General features: G+C 44.6%; 1 protein-coding gene across 1 annotated transcript in view; it reads left to right on the top strand.

Moving 5' to 3' along the window:
* Window positions 1–2,017: 2,017 nt before the first annotated feature.
* The window catches only part of KDM5A (lysine demethylase 5A), a 374,123-nt gene continuing 359,210 nt past the window's right edge, over window positions 2,018–16,930 (top strand). Inside the window, 2 exon segments of the mRNA XM_033952792.1 lie at window positions 2,018–2,691; window positions 6,742–6,819. Coding sequence (XP_033808683.1) covers window positions 2,545–2,691; window positions 6,742–6,819 — 225 coding nt within the window. The 5' untranslated portion in view covers window positions 2,018–2,544.

Genomic DNA, 16,930 nt, shown 5'->3' with positions numbered 1-16,930 from the left:
CTTCCAGAAACTTTATGCCTCCCCCTTCCATCTCTCCCTTCACCCCCCATTGGTCTGGTATCCATCTTCTTCCCTTCCTTCCTCCCAATAGTCTGGCATCTCTCTCCTCCCCACACCCCCATGGTTTGGCATTTCACACTCACCTCTCCCTTCCCCCCCACTTCCATCAGCATCTGCTCCCTTTCTTTCCCTCCAACCCAATTCCATGCAGTATCCTTCCCCCTTAAGTCTCTTTCCCCTTTCCCTGCACACCTATTCCATCAGCATCTGCCCCCGTTCTCTCCCTCCACACTATTGTAATATTTTTCATATACCCCCCTTTTACAAAGCTGTGCTAGTGGCAGTCATTGCAGTAACTCCCCTGAAGCCCATAGATATTTAAAGGGCTTTGCGGCTTTTGCCACGTTGCTTTGTAAAAGGGGGAGGGGAGATAGTTTGTTGGCCTATATAAAAAGGAACAAGCTCATGTTAGGTTCTAAACTTTGCACAGGAACTCAGTATCAGGGGTTGTACTAATCCAAAAAAAATTCAGTCCTCTGACAGGTTTTGTTAGGCTGTAGTGCCTAGACAAAGTGTCTATTTTATGTGGAGCAGGTACTCTGACAGTGACCTCCATTCAGCTGCCTGTAAGTCTGGAACCAATAGAGATCCAGCTGAAATTTTTTTTTGCATGGTTTAGTTTGAGACCCTAGTGAATATCCACACAACATTTTGTATTCAATTTGGAGGAAGTCGAGTGTGGACAATTTTCAGAATGGATCCCTCTCGAGGAACGTAGAGAGAGAGGTGACATGATCGAGACGTTCAAATATGTCACGGGCCGTATTGAGGTAGAAGAGGATATCTTCTTTCTTAAAGGAACTTCAGCGACAAGAGGACATCCGTTGAAACTCAGGGGTGGGAGATTTCATAGTGACACCAGGAAGTATTTCTTCACCGAAAGGGTGGTCGACAATTGGAATAGCCTTCCAATTCAGGTAATTGAGGCCAGCAGCGTGGTGGATTTTAAGAGAAAATAGGATAGGCATGGGATCGCTTCTTGGAAGAAATTAGGGGGTGGGTTAGTACAGTGTTTTTCAACCTTTTTACACCTATGGACCGACAGAAATAAAAAAATTATTCTGTGGACTGGCATCGGTCCGTGGACCGGCGGTTGAAGAACACTGGGCTAAGTCGTGGGCCAGACCCCACCCATCTCTACCCAATGTCCACCTCAGACCCCGCCCCCATAATAGTACTAATTGCACCTTGCACGCCCCTTGCTTCATCTGGAAGCCTTCCCTCAGATGTTGCAACATCAGAGAGAAGGCTTCCGGTTCAGGCGCAGGATGCCCGTAGGAGTCACTGCCCCTGGCTTTGTGCACTGAATCAGTTAGGAAGAGGGAGCTGGCTCGAAGATAACGCCGCATCGATCACACCATGGACCGGCGGTTGAAGAACACTCTTTTGGGCCTGATGCATGTGCTGGCCCTGTGGACTGGCAGGAAATTTCTGTGGACCAGTGGTTGAAAAACACTGGGTTAGTAGAGTGGGCAGACTTGTTGGGCCTGGCCCATTTCTGCCGACATCTTCTAGGTTTCTATGATCCACTTGAAGTGCAATGATTCCTGCATAAACGCAAGTGCTCACTTACAGAGGTGGCTGAATGATAGAAAAGAACAAGGCCGCAAGAGACTGAACTGACCCACATGCAGCCGGGGCTATTTGAACACCGAATTGCACCGGAATAACCATCAACCAAATGTATGGGCCTGCTTCAGTTGAGGCACTCAATTGGACCAACAAGGTAGCCACAGTAGTAAAAAGCTTGAGCTCTGAGCTTCTTCATTTATCCGTATTATGGGCAGGAAACCTTTCAAATTTACGCCAAACCAAAAACACTCATCCAGCTTCGTCGCAGCCGTACCGTCTGCTCCACCCGTTAACAACTGGGCCCAGGACGGTGCGGCCACGCCCCCCACCCCAGTGCTACGGCGGCCAGGGGCGGAGCCAAACGCGGTAAGCTACGTCGGAGGCAAGCGGAAGGATTCCGCGTCGCCGTTGTGTACTTCCGGTGAGAACCTGGAGACAGAGCCCGAAGCAAGGTGGACAAACCTAAAATAGTTTCGGCTGCGACTGAAACGACAACCTTAGCCGCCGCGGTCGCTAAGGCTACGTCCGGTGACCGACGTGTCGGGAGAGCCCGAAGCTAGAACGAGGACTATAGCCGACCGTTTCTTTTCGCCATATAGAATCGCTGCTGGGACCTTCGGAGCCGCTTAGAAACTTCCAGTTCACGATCTTCTGAACCTGCAGGGGAGGGGGGGAGAGGAGCAGCAGATCTGCGTCTGACCGAAGGTGAAGAAGATGCCCCTAGGGTGGAAGGACTCTGAGAAGAGGCGTGGCGGGTCCTGGTGGTAGAGGAAGCTTGTCTCTCTCTCTCCCCCCCATCCCCTGTTGGATGTGTGGTCAGGTGGTGCGGGGGCTAGCGTTGGGCTGACAGCCTCTCTCGGCGTCGTCTTTTCTGTGCTGCCCCCGCCCCCCCTCCTCCCGAGGTCTCCCAATATGTCCGCTTACATGGAGTTCGTGCCGCCTCCCGAGTGCCCGGTCTTCGAGCCCACCTGGGAAGAGTTCTCCGATCCGCTGGGATTCATCGGGCGGATCCGCCCCATAGCCGAGAAAACGGGAATCTGCAAGATCCGGCCCCCCAAGGTACAGTGTTAAGAGTTGAGGGGGGCGGTATTAGACGGAGGAGTGGGTTTGTGCGAGTGCTAAAAGGATGGCAGTTGCGGTCGGGGGGGGGGGGGGAATGGTAGATCGCACAAAGGTCGAAAAGGATGAGATTTGGATCGGAAGGAGAGGAGGTGGGAAGAGATGAGAGTGAAAAAAGAGCAGTACAAAGGGCCTAGTATGGTACTTGGGTGGGGTTAAGAGAGATGGAGAAGGGTAAAGAAAGTAGGAGGTGAAAAATGCGTACACCTTATTTTTAGTCCGGTCTAAGACTTAGACTTAAATCAGCGGTGCCATCTAGTTTTCCAAAACCTGAATTCGTTCTGTTCTCTTACTTTCTCTTTTGGCTTTAGATCTTTTTTTTTTTCTTGTATTGTTTTGTTTTACTATTTCAGGGGATCATTTTTAATCATAATATTATGCTGTGGTCACGTGCGTTTCTACAAATCGATTCCAATTTCTAAAGCGATTTGATATCTGCTGATTGAGTTGTTTCGGCTAGTCAGAGTTGTAACAACTTCTTAGAAAGTGAAAATCGGATCTAAAGAAGGGGATTTCAAGTAATGGTGCTTTTTGAACAGACTTTTTTTTTTTTTTTTGCTAGTAATTTATTTGAGTAGCTGTTCTCTTCATCCGTGGAATTTCAGTCCTAATTAGGAAATCGAGTGAAAAAGGTACCGGCCGTAATTCCCGAGAGAGAAGCGAGTTTGCTGCCAGCTTGTGTCAATGCGGTGACAGTTTGCTAGCTACAGGCTCAGTTGCATGGGATGAATAGAGGCCTGTTTATAATAAATAAGTGGTTGTATGTGTGGCGCTTTTCGTGCAGGTTTGTGCGCCGAATAACGAGGCTTAGTTTAGGATCTGGGTAAACTTTCCAGTTGCTGCAGATAATTTTCGAAATTTGTGCACTAGTGTAGACTGAAACACTGAAGCACTTAGTCTATCTAGCTTTTCTTGCTGCTTTCAGGCGTTGTTTAGCAGATTGTGTTTTTGCTGCAAGGGCACAGAGCTAAATTATTCGTTGTCTTGTGGGACCTGACTGACTTGTGAATTTTGGGTGTGCCAAGATTTGTACCTCCAGTGACTACTACCTCTCTGGGCTTACCTTTCCCCTGCAGAAAGGCCTTTATTAGGCTAGGATGCTTTACACCTGAGTGTATCATGTTTAGCTTTTCAGTTTGAATACATTAATTTACTCACTTGTTTTTCTCAGAGCTGTCAGAACAAAGGTATCTGCTTGTTGTTGCTTATTGTATTTTCAGATAAAGACATTATGGTAGTTTGTTTTTGGTAGTGCAATTTAGTGTCTGTCTCTCTCTCTCTCTTCCCCTCCAAGAACATTTGTAAATGGATACCACTAGGAGTAATAACTAATTTCCAAAAATGAAAGATGATGCAAGCTTAGTTTCTGTGCCCACCTAATGATGTTTGTTTGATTTTCCCCCCCTCCATATCAATTATGACAGATGTGAATTTTTCTGGGAGCTGTGCATACATATGGAGGATCTGTGTTTTCTAGAGAGTTGCTTTTGTTAAGAAGCCCCTTCAGTTCTGTGGGCTTTCTTTGGTGCATTTGCTGCTTTGTAAAAGAGGCCCTTAATTTGGTTTAAACCTTTGGTGATAAACCTAAACCAAAGTATGGGGAGGATAATGCACATGCAGTGTAGCCAGAACAGTTTTTTTGGGTGGGGTCTGAGGTTAAGATGGATTGGGTACAAGGTAGTGCAAATGTTGACATTGCATCCAGTTCTTTTTTTCCTGTTGACTGGTTGGGCCTGGCTTCAAAGTGGAGCCTACCCTGCCTACATGGAATATTAGTTACAACCTTAACCTTCTTATTGGGTAGACAAGATAGCCATCTTGGTTTTATTTGCCATCCTCTGCTATGTTACAGTTTAAAAATAAAAATAGGAGATCATGAGGGGCATGGAGAGGGTGGATAGGGACAGATTCTTCAGACTGAGGGGGACAACAGGTACGAGGGGACATTCGGAGAAACTGAAGGGAGATAGGTTCAAAACAAATGCAAGGAAGTTTTTCTTCACCCAAAGGGTCGTGGACACTTGGAATGCGCTACCGGAGGAAGTGATCAGGCAGAGTACGGTACAGGGATTCAAACAGGGATTGGACGGATTCCTGAGGGATAAAGGGATCGTGGGATACTGAGAGAGGTGCTGGGATGTAACACATGTATAGAAGCTAACCAGGTAATAAGTATAGAGAGCCAACCAGGTCGTGCATGTGCAAGACCGGAGGGCTAGGACTTTGATGGGAAGATAGGACTTCAATGAGGAACCAAGGTGGCAAGGGGGCCCCTTCTGGTGATTCAGACAGGTCGTGACCTGTTGGGCCGCCGCGGGAGCGGACTGCTGGGCAGGATGGACCTATGGTCTGACCCGGCGGAGGCACTGCTTATGTTCTTATGTTCAGTTGTTGACAAGAGAATTGAATTCTGGTGATATTTTTTTTCAAGTATTAAAACCTTACCTTTTTTTTTTTGTAGCTATACAGTATATGCTATTTATTTTTTGTAGCTATATATGCTATTTTAATTTTCGTTGGTTTGTATATAAATTTCAGGGCACCAGCTTGGTGTATTCCAAAGACCACTCTTATGTTTTTTATTCAAAAGATGTTTTTCATTCAAAAGATGTTTTTCAATATTTTGTTTGACAGTTTTGATAATTGAGTAATCAATCACAATTATGTTTCAAAATATCCCTTTTTTGAGGTATTGATATCTTAGATATAGCAATGATCCAGTTTGAGATTAATTTTAACTTTTGCCTTCAGTGGCAGAAGCTCTGTAGTATTTAATTAGCCCTCAACATTTAAAAAAACGTTGAAAAATTTTTTTTCTAATTTTTGCATAGTTGGCTCTTCAAATAATTTTAAGGGAAAGACATTAGTTAAAAAGGTTGAGACACATTGATAAATTGTGATTAGAGAATTGCTCCTTTCTCCTCTTATCACAGGCACATGCAGATGAGTTAAGAATTCCATTAGCTTTGTTCCAAATATTTTCCCTACTTGCTTTTAATTGGAAAATTGTTGTTTTTATGTAATTATTTCTGATTTGACAGGGTAATCACTTTTTTGTTACTTTTGGGGAAGTTACCTAACAGATGTCAATGAAGGCAAATGTATTTGATTTTCGTATTTGGTTATCCAGGTAACCAAGGATTTCATTTTGTTGAATGATGTTTTATCATAGCTCCAAAGACAGAATATTTGTTTTGTAATATAAGAACTAATTTAGAGAAAATGTTTTTATCTAGATGTCGCATGAACAGAATTAACAAAAGTGATCAAAAAATTAATGAATGTGTTCAGTAATTTACTATAATCTAGTTACCTGTCACAAAGCACTGACAGCCCCATGTTATATTTCTGATGGGTCAACTTGGCTGAGTTTTGGTAATACCATATCAGTAGTGGGATGCATTTTCCTGCAACACAACATTCTTTTAAACTGACTGAAGGAGTTGATGGCTATAATTAAAAAATACTTACCAGCTGTACCAGTTGATTTCTAATCTGGGTTTAACAGCAGGATTTTAATGATTGCTCCATTCAGTAGATTGAGGCCTCCTTTTACTAAGGTGCGCTAGCGTTTTTAGCGCCCGCAGCAGATTGGCGTGTGCTAACCCAGCGCTACGTGGCTAGAACTAACGCCAGCTTAATGCATTGTAGCGCGTGTTATTCCATGCGTTAATACCCTAACGCAGCTTAGTAAAAGGAGCCCTGTGTGTAGTGTTTGATAATCTCTTTACTGGATATTTCATTTGTCTGTTTGAGGTGTCTTTCCCAAAAGAAGAGTGCCATTTGCCACAATGAGTGCTCAAACAAGGCTTTGATGCATATTTTTGAAAAATGGAAGCCTGGTGTCTTTTTTTTTTTTTTTTTTTAACTTTAAAAACTTTTTATGATAGGTTATTATCTGGAACCAAAATGAGGGTTGTGTTGGCTTTGAAAGATTGAACTGTGACTTAAATAATGGATATTATTGACTTTTACTTTCGTGCTTTCCAGGACTGGCAACCTCCATTTGCCTGTGAAGTCAAAGGTTTTCAGTTTACCCCTCGAATTCAGCGCTTAAATGAACTGGAGGTGAGTGGGTATTGATTTGATTGTATCATTCACTTTGCAAGGAAAATGGGGCAGTTTAAATTTGTATTTGACATTTCATTAAATGCAAAAAAATTGATTAGGTAGTAAATAACATCAAAATATAAAGCACACAGTTCTCCTAACAATTAGTATAAACCTTTACTTAAACACATTTTATAAGATTAAATGGAGGATGATGTAATACTGTGATGATGAATGTTGTAACATGTTCATGCAGCAGCTTTACTGTGAGGCTGCAGAATGGGGCATTTATCCCTGTTGGTGCCATTCTTATTGTATCCTTTTTTAAGATTGTGGCCTTCTGCATAGAAATGCCCTGGAATAAATACACAACTCACTTTCATTGTTAGAAATATTTGTTTTTACACTTCCCAATTTTTAAACAGTATGCTGGAAAAACAGCGGATTTCTGTTCACTGGATGTAATGACTACCCAGTAGTTTACTAGTGGTACCCAGAAATTTTCATTTGCACTTTACTAAGTGGACTTTACATACAGATTCTTGGCTCTTGATTTGGTTAGCTACAGGGTGGATTTGATTTAAATTGAATTGATTTATGAAAAATCACTAGTTGGAAAGACTTGATTTAAATCATGGTTTTGTACAGATTAATTCTTTACTGGTATAATCTTAATATTATTTATTTATTAAACTTTCTATACTGCTCTTCCAGGGGAGCTCAGGGAAAAATACTTGCGTACCTGAATAAATTCATGTAAATTGTTCTGTCTGTCCCGTAGGGCTCACATTCTGTCTAATGTACCTGGGGCAAAGGGGGGATTAAGTGACTTGTTTAGGGTCACAAGAGCAGCATGTGTTTGAACCCACAACTTCAGGGTGCCAAGTCTGTAGCTTTAACCACTGTGCCGCACTGTTCTTCCTACAACCAAATGTCATCAGAATTGGCCAGTTATTGATATACTGCTCAAAACAGTCCATTTGTGGGAGTGCTAGCTTGGTTCCACCCATTCTTTTCAGAGCTGCTGCAGCAAAATGATTGTTAAATAAATATTTAGAAAATTCAATGACGTTAGGCTATTTCTAGAAACATGACAGCAGATAAAGGCGAAATGGCCCATCCAGTCTCCCCTTTTGTAGCATCCACTATCTCCTCCTCTCCTTAAGAGATGCCATGTGTCTGTCCCATGCTTTCTTGAATTTAGACATAGATTTCGTTTCTGGGACACTGAAGTCTTTGGCTAGGAGGTACAGCAATTTGAGCACAGTAACCATATGTTATTAGCTTGGTATTCTCTCTGTGTTCTTCTAAATTTCTTCTCCTCTTGGATATTTGCAGTATTGTCTGTGACTAAACTATGTACTAGACATTTGAATTTTGGTTCACATTTTATTATGGCTTTTGTTGCTACATACTTTAAGTATTCTGCTGTATGTGCATTTTGTGAGGTATCAGTTGTTTCTGCAAGAAAAACATTTCCTTCTGTGATATAAGCATGTACAACAGGATCATTGTGGATATTATTCCCCCCCCCCTCAAAAAATGTAAACATTGCATGAATATAAAGCCTCATGCTACATAATTAAAAACTAATCTTTATTATTTTATGACAAATAACTTTTGGACTATAATGAAACTAGACTTTTCTTCAAAAAAATCTGATTAAAAAAAAAATTTGCGCTTTATTTAAATCAATTTTTATATACACTGGTTAGCTGTATCCACTTACAGTATATAAATGCCTTACTGGGTCAGACCAATGGTCCATCAAGCCCTGTAGCCTGTTCTCATGGTGGCTAATCCAGGTCACAAGTACCTGACTAAAACCCAAGGTGTAGCAATATTCCATGCTACCAATATAGGGCAAGCAGTGGCTAGAACCGGGAAGACCTTTGAATTCTTGCCCAGAAATAGATAATAAGAAGGAAAAAACCCAACAGATTTTTAGATTGAATCAGGTTGGGCAGACTAGATGGACCATTTAGGTCTTTATCTGCCGTCATCTACTATGTTACTATGTTTTTCCCCATGTCTTTCTCAATAATAGACTATAGACTTTTTCTCCTGGAACTTGTCCAAACCTTTCTTAAAACCAGCTCTGCTATCTGCTCTTACCACATCCTCTGGCAATGTGTACCAGAGCTTAACTATTCTTTGAGTGAAAATTTTTTTTTCCTCCTATTGGTTTTAAAATGAAGCTTTTAGAATGAAGGCTTAAAGTAATCAGAAACCTCTAGGGCAGTGTATCTCAAACTGTGTGCCAAGGCACACTAGTGTGCCTCCTGAGATTTCAGGTGTGCCACGGTACACTGGGGAGGAGGAAATGCTTAAGCTGACTGCCTACAGGATGTGCCTCTCATGGCGAGAGGCATGTCCTGTAGGCAGTGGGTACCAGCACCTATCCTTCTCTCTGGCCCTCTTCTCTTCTGGCACCCCCCACTGGCGTCTCATGGCCCGTCTAGAGGGCCTTCACACACACGCAGACATTGACATGAAGATGTCCTGCTTGCGTGTGATGCCCTCACTGCAATATCTGCACACTTCCTGATGCTTTGAGCCATGGCCACTACCTTTAGTGTGCTGTGGCTCAAGAAAGTTTGCGGGACACTGCTCTAGGGCTATGAAGCAAGTTAGTAGTAGTGTTGCATTGTTTATTAATGTTTTCTGAAGCTGGCTATAAGTATTCTACAGTCTGATTGATAGCTTAGATATAAATTGACCACTAGTAATGGTGCAGCGACCAATGCTTTTACTGAACTGCTGTCAAAGAAATGCTCTTGATTTTTGCCTTAGCTGAAGAAGTGTAAGCACTATAATGGAAGTAGGTCAGGATCAGATGAGAGGGATAAGCTGAAATGGAATGGGAAAACAGAAATGAGGAGCAGAAGTGAGGACAGAATTCTTTTTTCCTTGAATTGAATTCATATTTTTTTGTTCAGTGATGTCATTTGGTCCACACTTAGGGGTATTTTTATAAACTTTCTCTGTGCTTCAATCTAGCTACAATTTCTGTAAGCTTACCAGCTATTATTTTTACTGTCTATCAAATACTCAAAACAGATACCTTTTTTGTCTTCACCCATAGACGACAATACCACCTTAAAAGTTTTCATTTTTCCTGCCATCTAAACTAAATTAAAGCTTAAAGGGACCTTTTACTAAGGTTCGCTAGTGCGTCTTAGTAAAAGGACCTCTGAATTTATAGACCATATCATCCTTATAAAAATAAAGCTCGACTTGGTTTACAGTAAGAAATGTTAGGGAAGAGACAGTAAAGAGGAAAAATTTACAGTTTGGTGAATAACAAAGTTTTTAAATGTTTACGGAAGATTTGAAGAGATCCTAATTCTCTCAAGTACAAAGCGATATTATTCCATAACCCAGTTAATTTAAAGAAAAGAGACTTCCCCAGTTTACCAGCAGAAACTATGCCTTTCAGAGAGAGAGAGAGAGAGCCTAATTCTCTCAAGTACAAAAGGATATTATTCCATAACTCAGTTAATTTAAAGAAAAGAGACTTCTCCAGTTTACCAGTAGAAACTATGGGCTCCTATTATGAAGGTGCGCTAGCGTTTTTAGCACCGAATTAGTGTGCGCTAGCCGAAAAACTACTTCCTGCTCAAGAGGAGGCGGTAGTGGATAGCGCGGGGGGCAATTTAGCACGTGCTATTCCGCACATTAAGGCTCTAAGGCGCCTTCGTAAAAGGAGCCCTATGCCTTTCAGAGAGAGAGCCTAATTCTCTCAAGTACAAAGGGATATTATTTTATCCCAGGACAAGCAGGCAGCATATTCTTGACTGATGGGTGACGGCACCGACGGAGCCCCGGTATGGACAATTTTAGAGTGATTGCACTCTAAGAACTTGGAAAGTTCTAGCAGGCCGCACCGCGCACGCGCGAGTGCCTTCCCGCCCGACAGAGGCGCGCGGTCCCCAGTTTCTTAGTTTCTGCAGAGCTAAGAAGACGCACTTTCAACGGCTGTTGAAATTTTTTCTCAAACGCCTTCCCGCTCGCGTAAACCTTTTCGGTATTTTATCCCTTTTTTTCTTATTTCTTTTTAAAAAAAAAAAAAAAAAGAGAAGAATTTTCCTTTCTTTTTTTCTCATATTTTCGGGTTCGCCCCGATGGGGCCTGCTGCCACCATCGAGGCCTCGGCCTTCGATTTGGCAGAAGCCGTTTTTACGTTCATGCCCCCTCCAACCCGGTTTTAAGAAGTGCCAGCGGTGCGCGAGGCCCATTTCTCTTACCGACCCGCACAACTGGTGCTTACATTGCCTCGGTCCTGACCATCGGGCGTCCACCTGCACCAGCTGTGCCACTCTGAAAAAGAAAACTCTAAAAAACCGCCAGATTCAACAGCGGTTGTTGTTTGGTACCGAGATGTCAGATTCGGCGGCACTGACCCCAACTTCGGCCCCGACGCAGTCGGCACCTACCTCTTCGACACCGCGCGATACCGCGCCGGTGTCGCATCCCTCAGGTAAGCCAGCTAAGAAGCCTTCCCCGCTGGAGCGCCCTCCGGTCTCAGTGGCAGCGAGCCCAATCCTGCCGACCTCGAGGTTAGCCCTTCGACCTCGGGTTCCTCTTCGGAGTGTAGAGCGGCACCAAAGGTACCGCAGAAGAAAAAAGCGGTACCGGTGCCTTCGCTGGACGAGCGAATTGCCGCCGTCCTGCAAGTACAGCTCAAAGAGCAATTGCAGCAGCTCCTGCCTGCTCTTCTGACACCGAGCCTTCCAGTCCCAGTCCGGTCTGAGCTACCGGTACCGGCAGTGGAGCAGCCTCTTTTATCGGTATCCACTTTGTCGGTACCGGTACATACAGCTTCCTCGGTGTCCATGCCAATTTTAGTGCTGGAACCGAGGTCTTTACACCAGGCGGTGCAAACTTCGGCACCGGCACACCCGATAACATCTCCCGGTACCGTTTCTCAGAGGTCTGGTAAGTCGACTCACAAAACTCGACACCTAGAACCCTCCACACCGGAGTCACGGGACCATAGCTTTCAAGTGAGGGACCCTGATCTGTGGGGTGATTCAGAGGAGCCTTTCCTCTCTGAGGGAGAGTGTTCGTCAGGGGACGAGGATCCTTCTGGTTTAGATCCGTCCTCCAAACCTGATGCAACTTCTTTCACCTCTTTTCTTAAAGAGATGTGCGACTCTCTCTCTATTCCCTTGGAGGCTGAATCAAAAAAATCCAAGGCATTTCTCGATGCATTGGACTTTGACCAGCCTCCAAGGGAATTCTTAAAATTGCCTCTCCATGATATTTTGCGAGAGACTTTCTATAAAAATCTAGAGACACCTTTGACCATTCCAGGAGCTCCTCGCAAACTGGACTCCTTATATAAGGTCATACCTATTCCTGGCTTTGACAAACCGCAACTCCCCCATGAGTCTTTACTAGTGGAATCTACTTTAAAGAAATCCACGGGGGCTAGTGTGTACGCCTCTGTCCCTCCTGGCAGAGAAGGTAAGGCCATGGATAAGTTTGGCAAGAGATTGTATCAGAATGCGATGCTAGCTAATAGATCTGGGAACTATGCTTTCCATTTTTCGTTCTACCTTAAGCATCTCATTCAAACTTTGTCAACTTTTGAGAAATACCTTCCTGACCGTAAAAGGTCTGCCTTTCACCAAACTTCTTCATCGCTCTTACAACTTCGTAAGTTCATGGTCAGATCAATTTATGATACCTTTGAGCTGACCTCTAGGGCCACGGCTATGTCAGTGGCCATGCAGCGACTGGCCTGGCTTAGAGTTTCAGAACTCGAAGTCAATCACCAAGATCGCCTGGCCAATGCACCTTGCTTGGGGGATGAGCTGTTTGGAGAATCCATGGACTCCACTACCCAAAAGCTCTCAGCTCATGAGACTCGGTGGGACACTCTCCTTAAAACGAAAAAGAAAACCCCGCCTACCAGGCCTTTTCGCCAGCAGTCGGCCTACCAGCGTAGATTTGTGGCTCGTCCTTTACCACAGGCCCCGCAACAACCCAGGCGTCAGAGGCAACAACAGAGGCAAGCTGCTAGACCAGCACAGCAGCAACAACAGGTGAAGCCTCCCCCTTCACAAAAATCCACTCAACCCTTTTGACTTGGTTCTCCAGGACATAGCCAGCCTCCATCCTGCTGCCCACCTTCCGCAGCCCATAGGAGGACGCCTTACTCTTTTCATAAGCCGTTGGGAAACCATCACCTCGGATCAGTGGGTCCTCAACATCATCCGCCACGGCTACTCTCTCAACTTTTAGACACTTCCTGCCCAAAGTCTGCCAAGAGAGTCTGCTTTGAACACTCCTCAGGTTTCACTCCTTCTTCAGGAGGTTCAATCCCTCCTCCTTCTGAACGCCATAGAGGAAGTTCCTCTAGATCAAAAGGGGCAGGGATTCTACTCCCGTTATTTTCTAGTTCCCAAAAAAACAGGAGATCTCAGACCCATCCTAGATCTTCGCGATCTCAACAAATGCTTGGTCAAAGAGAAATTCAGAATGCTCTCTTTAGCCACTCTTTACCCTCTTCTCAATCAAGGCGACTGGCTATGTTCCCTCGATCTCAAAGAAGCATACACTCACATACCGATCAATCTGGCCTCCAGACAGTACCTACGCTTCATGATCAATCGTTGTCATTACCAGTACAAGGTGCTACCCTTCGGTCTTGCCTCCTCTCCAAGAGTGTTTACCAAATGTCTGATTGTGGTGGCTGCTTTTCTATGTTCCCACCACCTTCAGGTGTTTCCTTACCTGGACGATTGGTTGATAAAGGCCAATTCATCTCAGACAGTACTCCAGGCCACCAACCAGACCATCCTATTTCTACGTTTGCTGGGGTTCGAGATCAATCTACCCAAATCTCATCTCATCCCCACTCAGAGACTTCAATTCATTGGAGCAGTCTTGGACACAGTCCTCATGAGAGCGTTCCTGCCGTCCAACCGTCTTCAAACGCTTCAATCTCTATGTCAGCAGGTGCTTCCACAACGTTCCATCTCTGTCAAGCAAATGATGATACTCTTGGGTCACATGGCCTCCACAGTTCATGTCACACCACTTGCACATCTTCACCTGCGCACTCCTCAATGGACCCTAGCTACCCAGTGGTCCCAAGCGATGGATCCTTGCTCACGTCACATATCTGTAACATCATCTCTTCGTCAGTTTCTACAATGGTGGTTGATATCCTCAAATCTCTCCAGAGGTCTTCTGTTCCATCTACCTCCTCATCAACTTGTCATCACCACCGACGCCTCCCCTTATGCCTGGGGAGCTCATTTGAACGAGTTCCAAACTCAAGGACTTTGGACAGCTCAGGAAATGAAGCATCACATCAATTTCCTGGAACTCAGAGCAATGTTTTATGCCCTCAAGGCCTTCCAGCATCTTCTCTTTCCTCAAGTCCTCCTGCTGTGCACAGACAATCAAGTTGTGATGTACTACATCAACAAGCAGGGTGGGACAGGCTCTCGCCTCTTGTGCCAAGAAGCCCAGAAGATTTGGGCTTGGGCCACAGATCACCATCTATTCCTGAAAGCTATCTACATTCAGGGAGAACAGAATTCCTTGGCGGACAAGCTCAGCAGAATTCTCCAGCCTCACGAGTGGACACTCGATCCTTTAACTCTGCAGTCCATCTTCGCTCAGTGGGGCACTCCTCAGATAGACCTCTTTGCAGCTCCTCACAATCACCAGCTGCCCCTATTCTGCTCCAGACTCTACTCTCCTCACCGTCTGGCAGCGGATGCATTTCTCCTCGATTGGTCCAATCTGTTCCTGTACGCTTTCCCTCCTCTGCCTCTCATGTTAAGAACCTTGTTCAAGCTCAAGAGGGAACGAGCCACCATGATTCTGATTGCTCCGCTGTGGCCCAGGCAACATTGGTTCTCCCTTCTACTTCAACTCAGTTCCAGGGAACCCTTTCTTCTTCCACTGTTTCCTTCTCTGCTTACACAACATCAGGAGACCCTTCTACATCCCAACCTCCAGTCTCTGCACCTGACAGCTTGGTATCTCTCGGGCTGACTTCGACTGATACTCTTTTGTCTCAGCCCGTTCGCTCCATTCTGGACGCATCCAGGAAACCGGCCACTCTGCAATGTTACCTTCAGAAGTGGACTCGATTTTCTTCCTGGTGTCTTCTTCATTATTTTGATCCCGCTTCCCTCGCAGTGGAGACGTTGTTGGACTATCTTCTTTCTTTGTCTGACTCTGGCCTCAAGTCTACTTCCATCAGAGTCCACCTCAGTGCTATTGCTGCTTTTCATGAGCCAGTCCATGGAAAACTCCTCTCAGCTCATCCCTTGGTGTCCAGATTCATGCGGGGTCTTTTCAATATGAAACCACCTCTTAAAGCCCCTCCTGTTATCTGGGATCTCAATGTAGTTCTTTCCGCCTTAATAAAGCCTCCATTTGAACCTTTGGCTACCGCTTCTTTCAAGTTTCTCACTTGGAAGGTACTTTTCCTTATTGCTCTTACCTCTGCCAGGAGGGTCAGAGAGCTACATGCACTAGTTGCGGATCCACCTTTTACAGTCTTCCATCATGACAAGGTGGTTCTGCGTACACATCCAAAGTTTCTCCCTAAGGTTGTCTCTGAATTCCATCTCAACCAATCTATTGTTCTGCCTGTCTTCTTTCCGAAACCTCACTCGCATTCTGGAGAACAGGCTCTGCATACTTTGGACTGTAAGCGGGCTCTAGCTTACTATTTAGAGCGTACTAAGCCCCACAGATCATCTCCCCAACTCTTTCTGTCCTTTGATCCGAATAAATTAGGACGTCCTGTTACTAAATGTACGTTGTCAAATTGGCTTGCAGCGTGCATTTCATTTTGTTATGCTCAGTCCGGACTGACACTGGAAGGTTCTGTCACGGCCCATAGAGTTAGAGCTATGGCAGCATCTGTGGCTTTCCTCCGTTCCACGCCTATTGAGGAAATCTGCAAGGCTGCTACATGGTCCTCAGTTCACACTTTTACATCTCACTATTGTCTGGATGCATTCTCCAGACGGGATGGACACTTCGGCCAATCTGTTTTGCAAAATTTGTTTTCCTAATGGCCAACCTTCCCTCCATCCCTCTTTTTGTTAGCTTGGAGGTCACCCATCAGTCAAGAATATGCTGCCTGCTTGTCCTGGGATAAAGCACAGTTACTTACCGTAACAGGTGTTATCCAGGGACAGCAGGCAGATATTCTTGCGTCCCACCTACCTCCCCGGGTTGGCTTCTTAGCTGGCTTATCCTAACTGGGGACCGCGCGCCTCTGTCGGGCGGGAAGGCACTCGCGCGTGCGCGGTGCGGCCTGCTAGAACTTTCCAAGTTCTTAGAGTGCAATCACTCTAAAATTGTCCGTACCAGGGCTCCGTTGGTGCTGTTACCCATCAGTCAAGAATATCTGCCTGCTGTCCCTGGATAACACCTGTTACGGTAAGTAACTGTGCTTCATAGCTCAGTTAATTTAAAGAAAAGAGACTTCCCCAGTTTACCAGTAGAAACTATGCCTTTCAGAGATAATTTAAGTTTTTGCATAGTTCTAACCAGTCCATATTTTTGGAGCTCCAAGATACAGGAATTAGTAGGGGACAGATGCCGAATAAGATTTTAAAGGTGACAAGCACATTTGAAATGTATTCTGGGGAATATTGAAAGCCAGTGTAGTTTATCAAGGAGAAGGTGACACATGCTCAAATTTACCCTTGCTAAAAATCAGCCTAGCTGCAGTATTTTGGATCAGTTGAAGTCTATGCAAGCTGTTCTTGGTTAGGCTAAGGTAGATAGAATTACAGTAGTCTAGACGAGAGAGAATAATTGATTGAACGAGGACAGAAAAATGCTGCTGTTGAAAGCAGGACCTGACTTTTCTAAGCATGTGGATGCTAAAAAAACCAAACAAACTAGGGAATGAATATGCTCTCTAAATGCTCCCTAAGATTCTAGAGGAGAATTCAGTTTGTAAGGATGTCCCTGATGGCTGAGAAATAAAAGATGGAAGATGATCCAGCTTAGGCCCCCCTCTTCTATTAAACTGCAGAGAGCCCTTAGTTTTGCTTTCGTTTAACTTAATTTGCACAGAAAGAGCCCAGGCTTGAAGTTTCTGTATACAAAGGATTATGTTTGTTGACGGATTAGAGAGGTT

Source organism: Geotrypetes seraphini, chromosome 7, assembly GCF_902459505.1.
Source record: "Geotrypetes seraphini chromosome 7, aGeoSer1.1, whole genome shotgun sequence".
Taxonomy (NCBI): domain Eukaryota; kingdom Metazoa; phylum Chordata; class Amphibia; order Gymnophiona; family Dermophiidae; genus Geotrypetes; species Geotrypetes seraphini.
The sequence above is the reverse complement of the archived record's forward strand: the minus strand, read 5'-3'. Positions and strand labels throughout refer to the sequence as shown.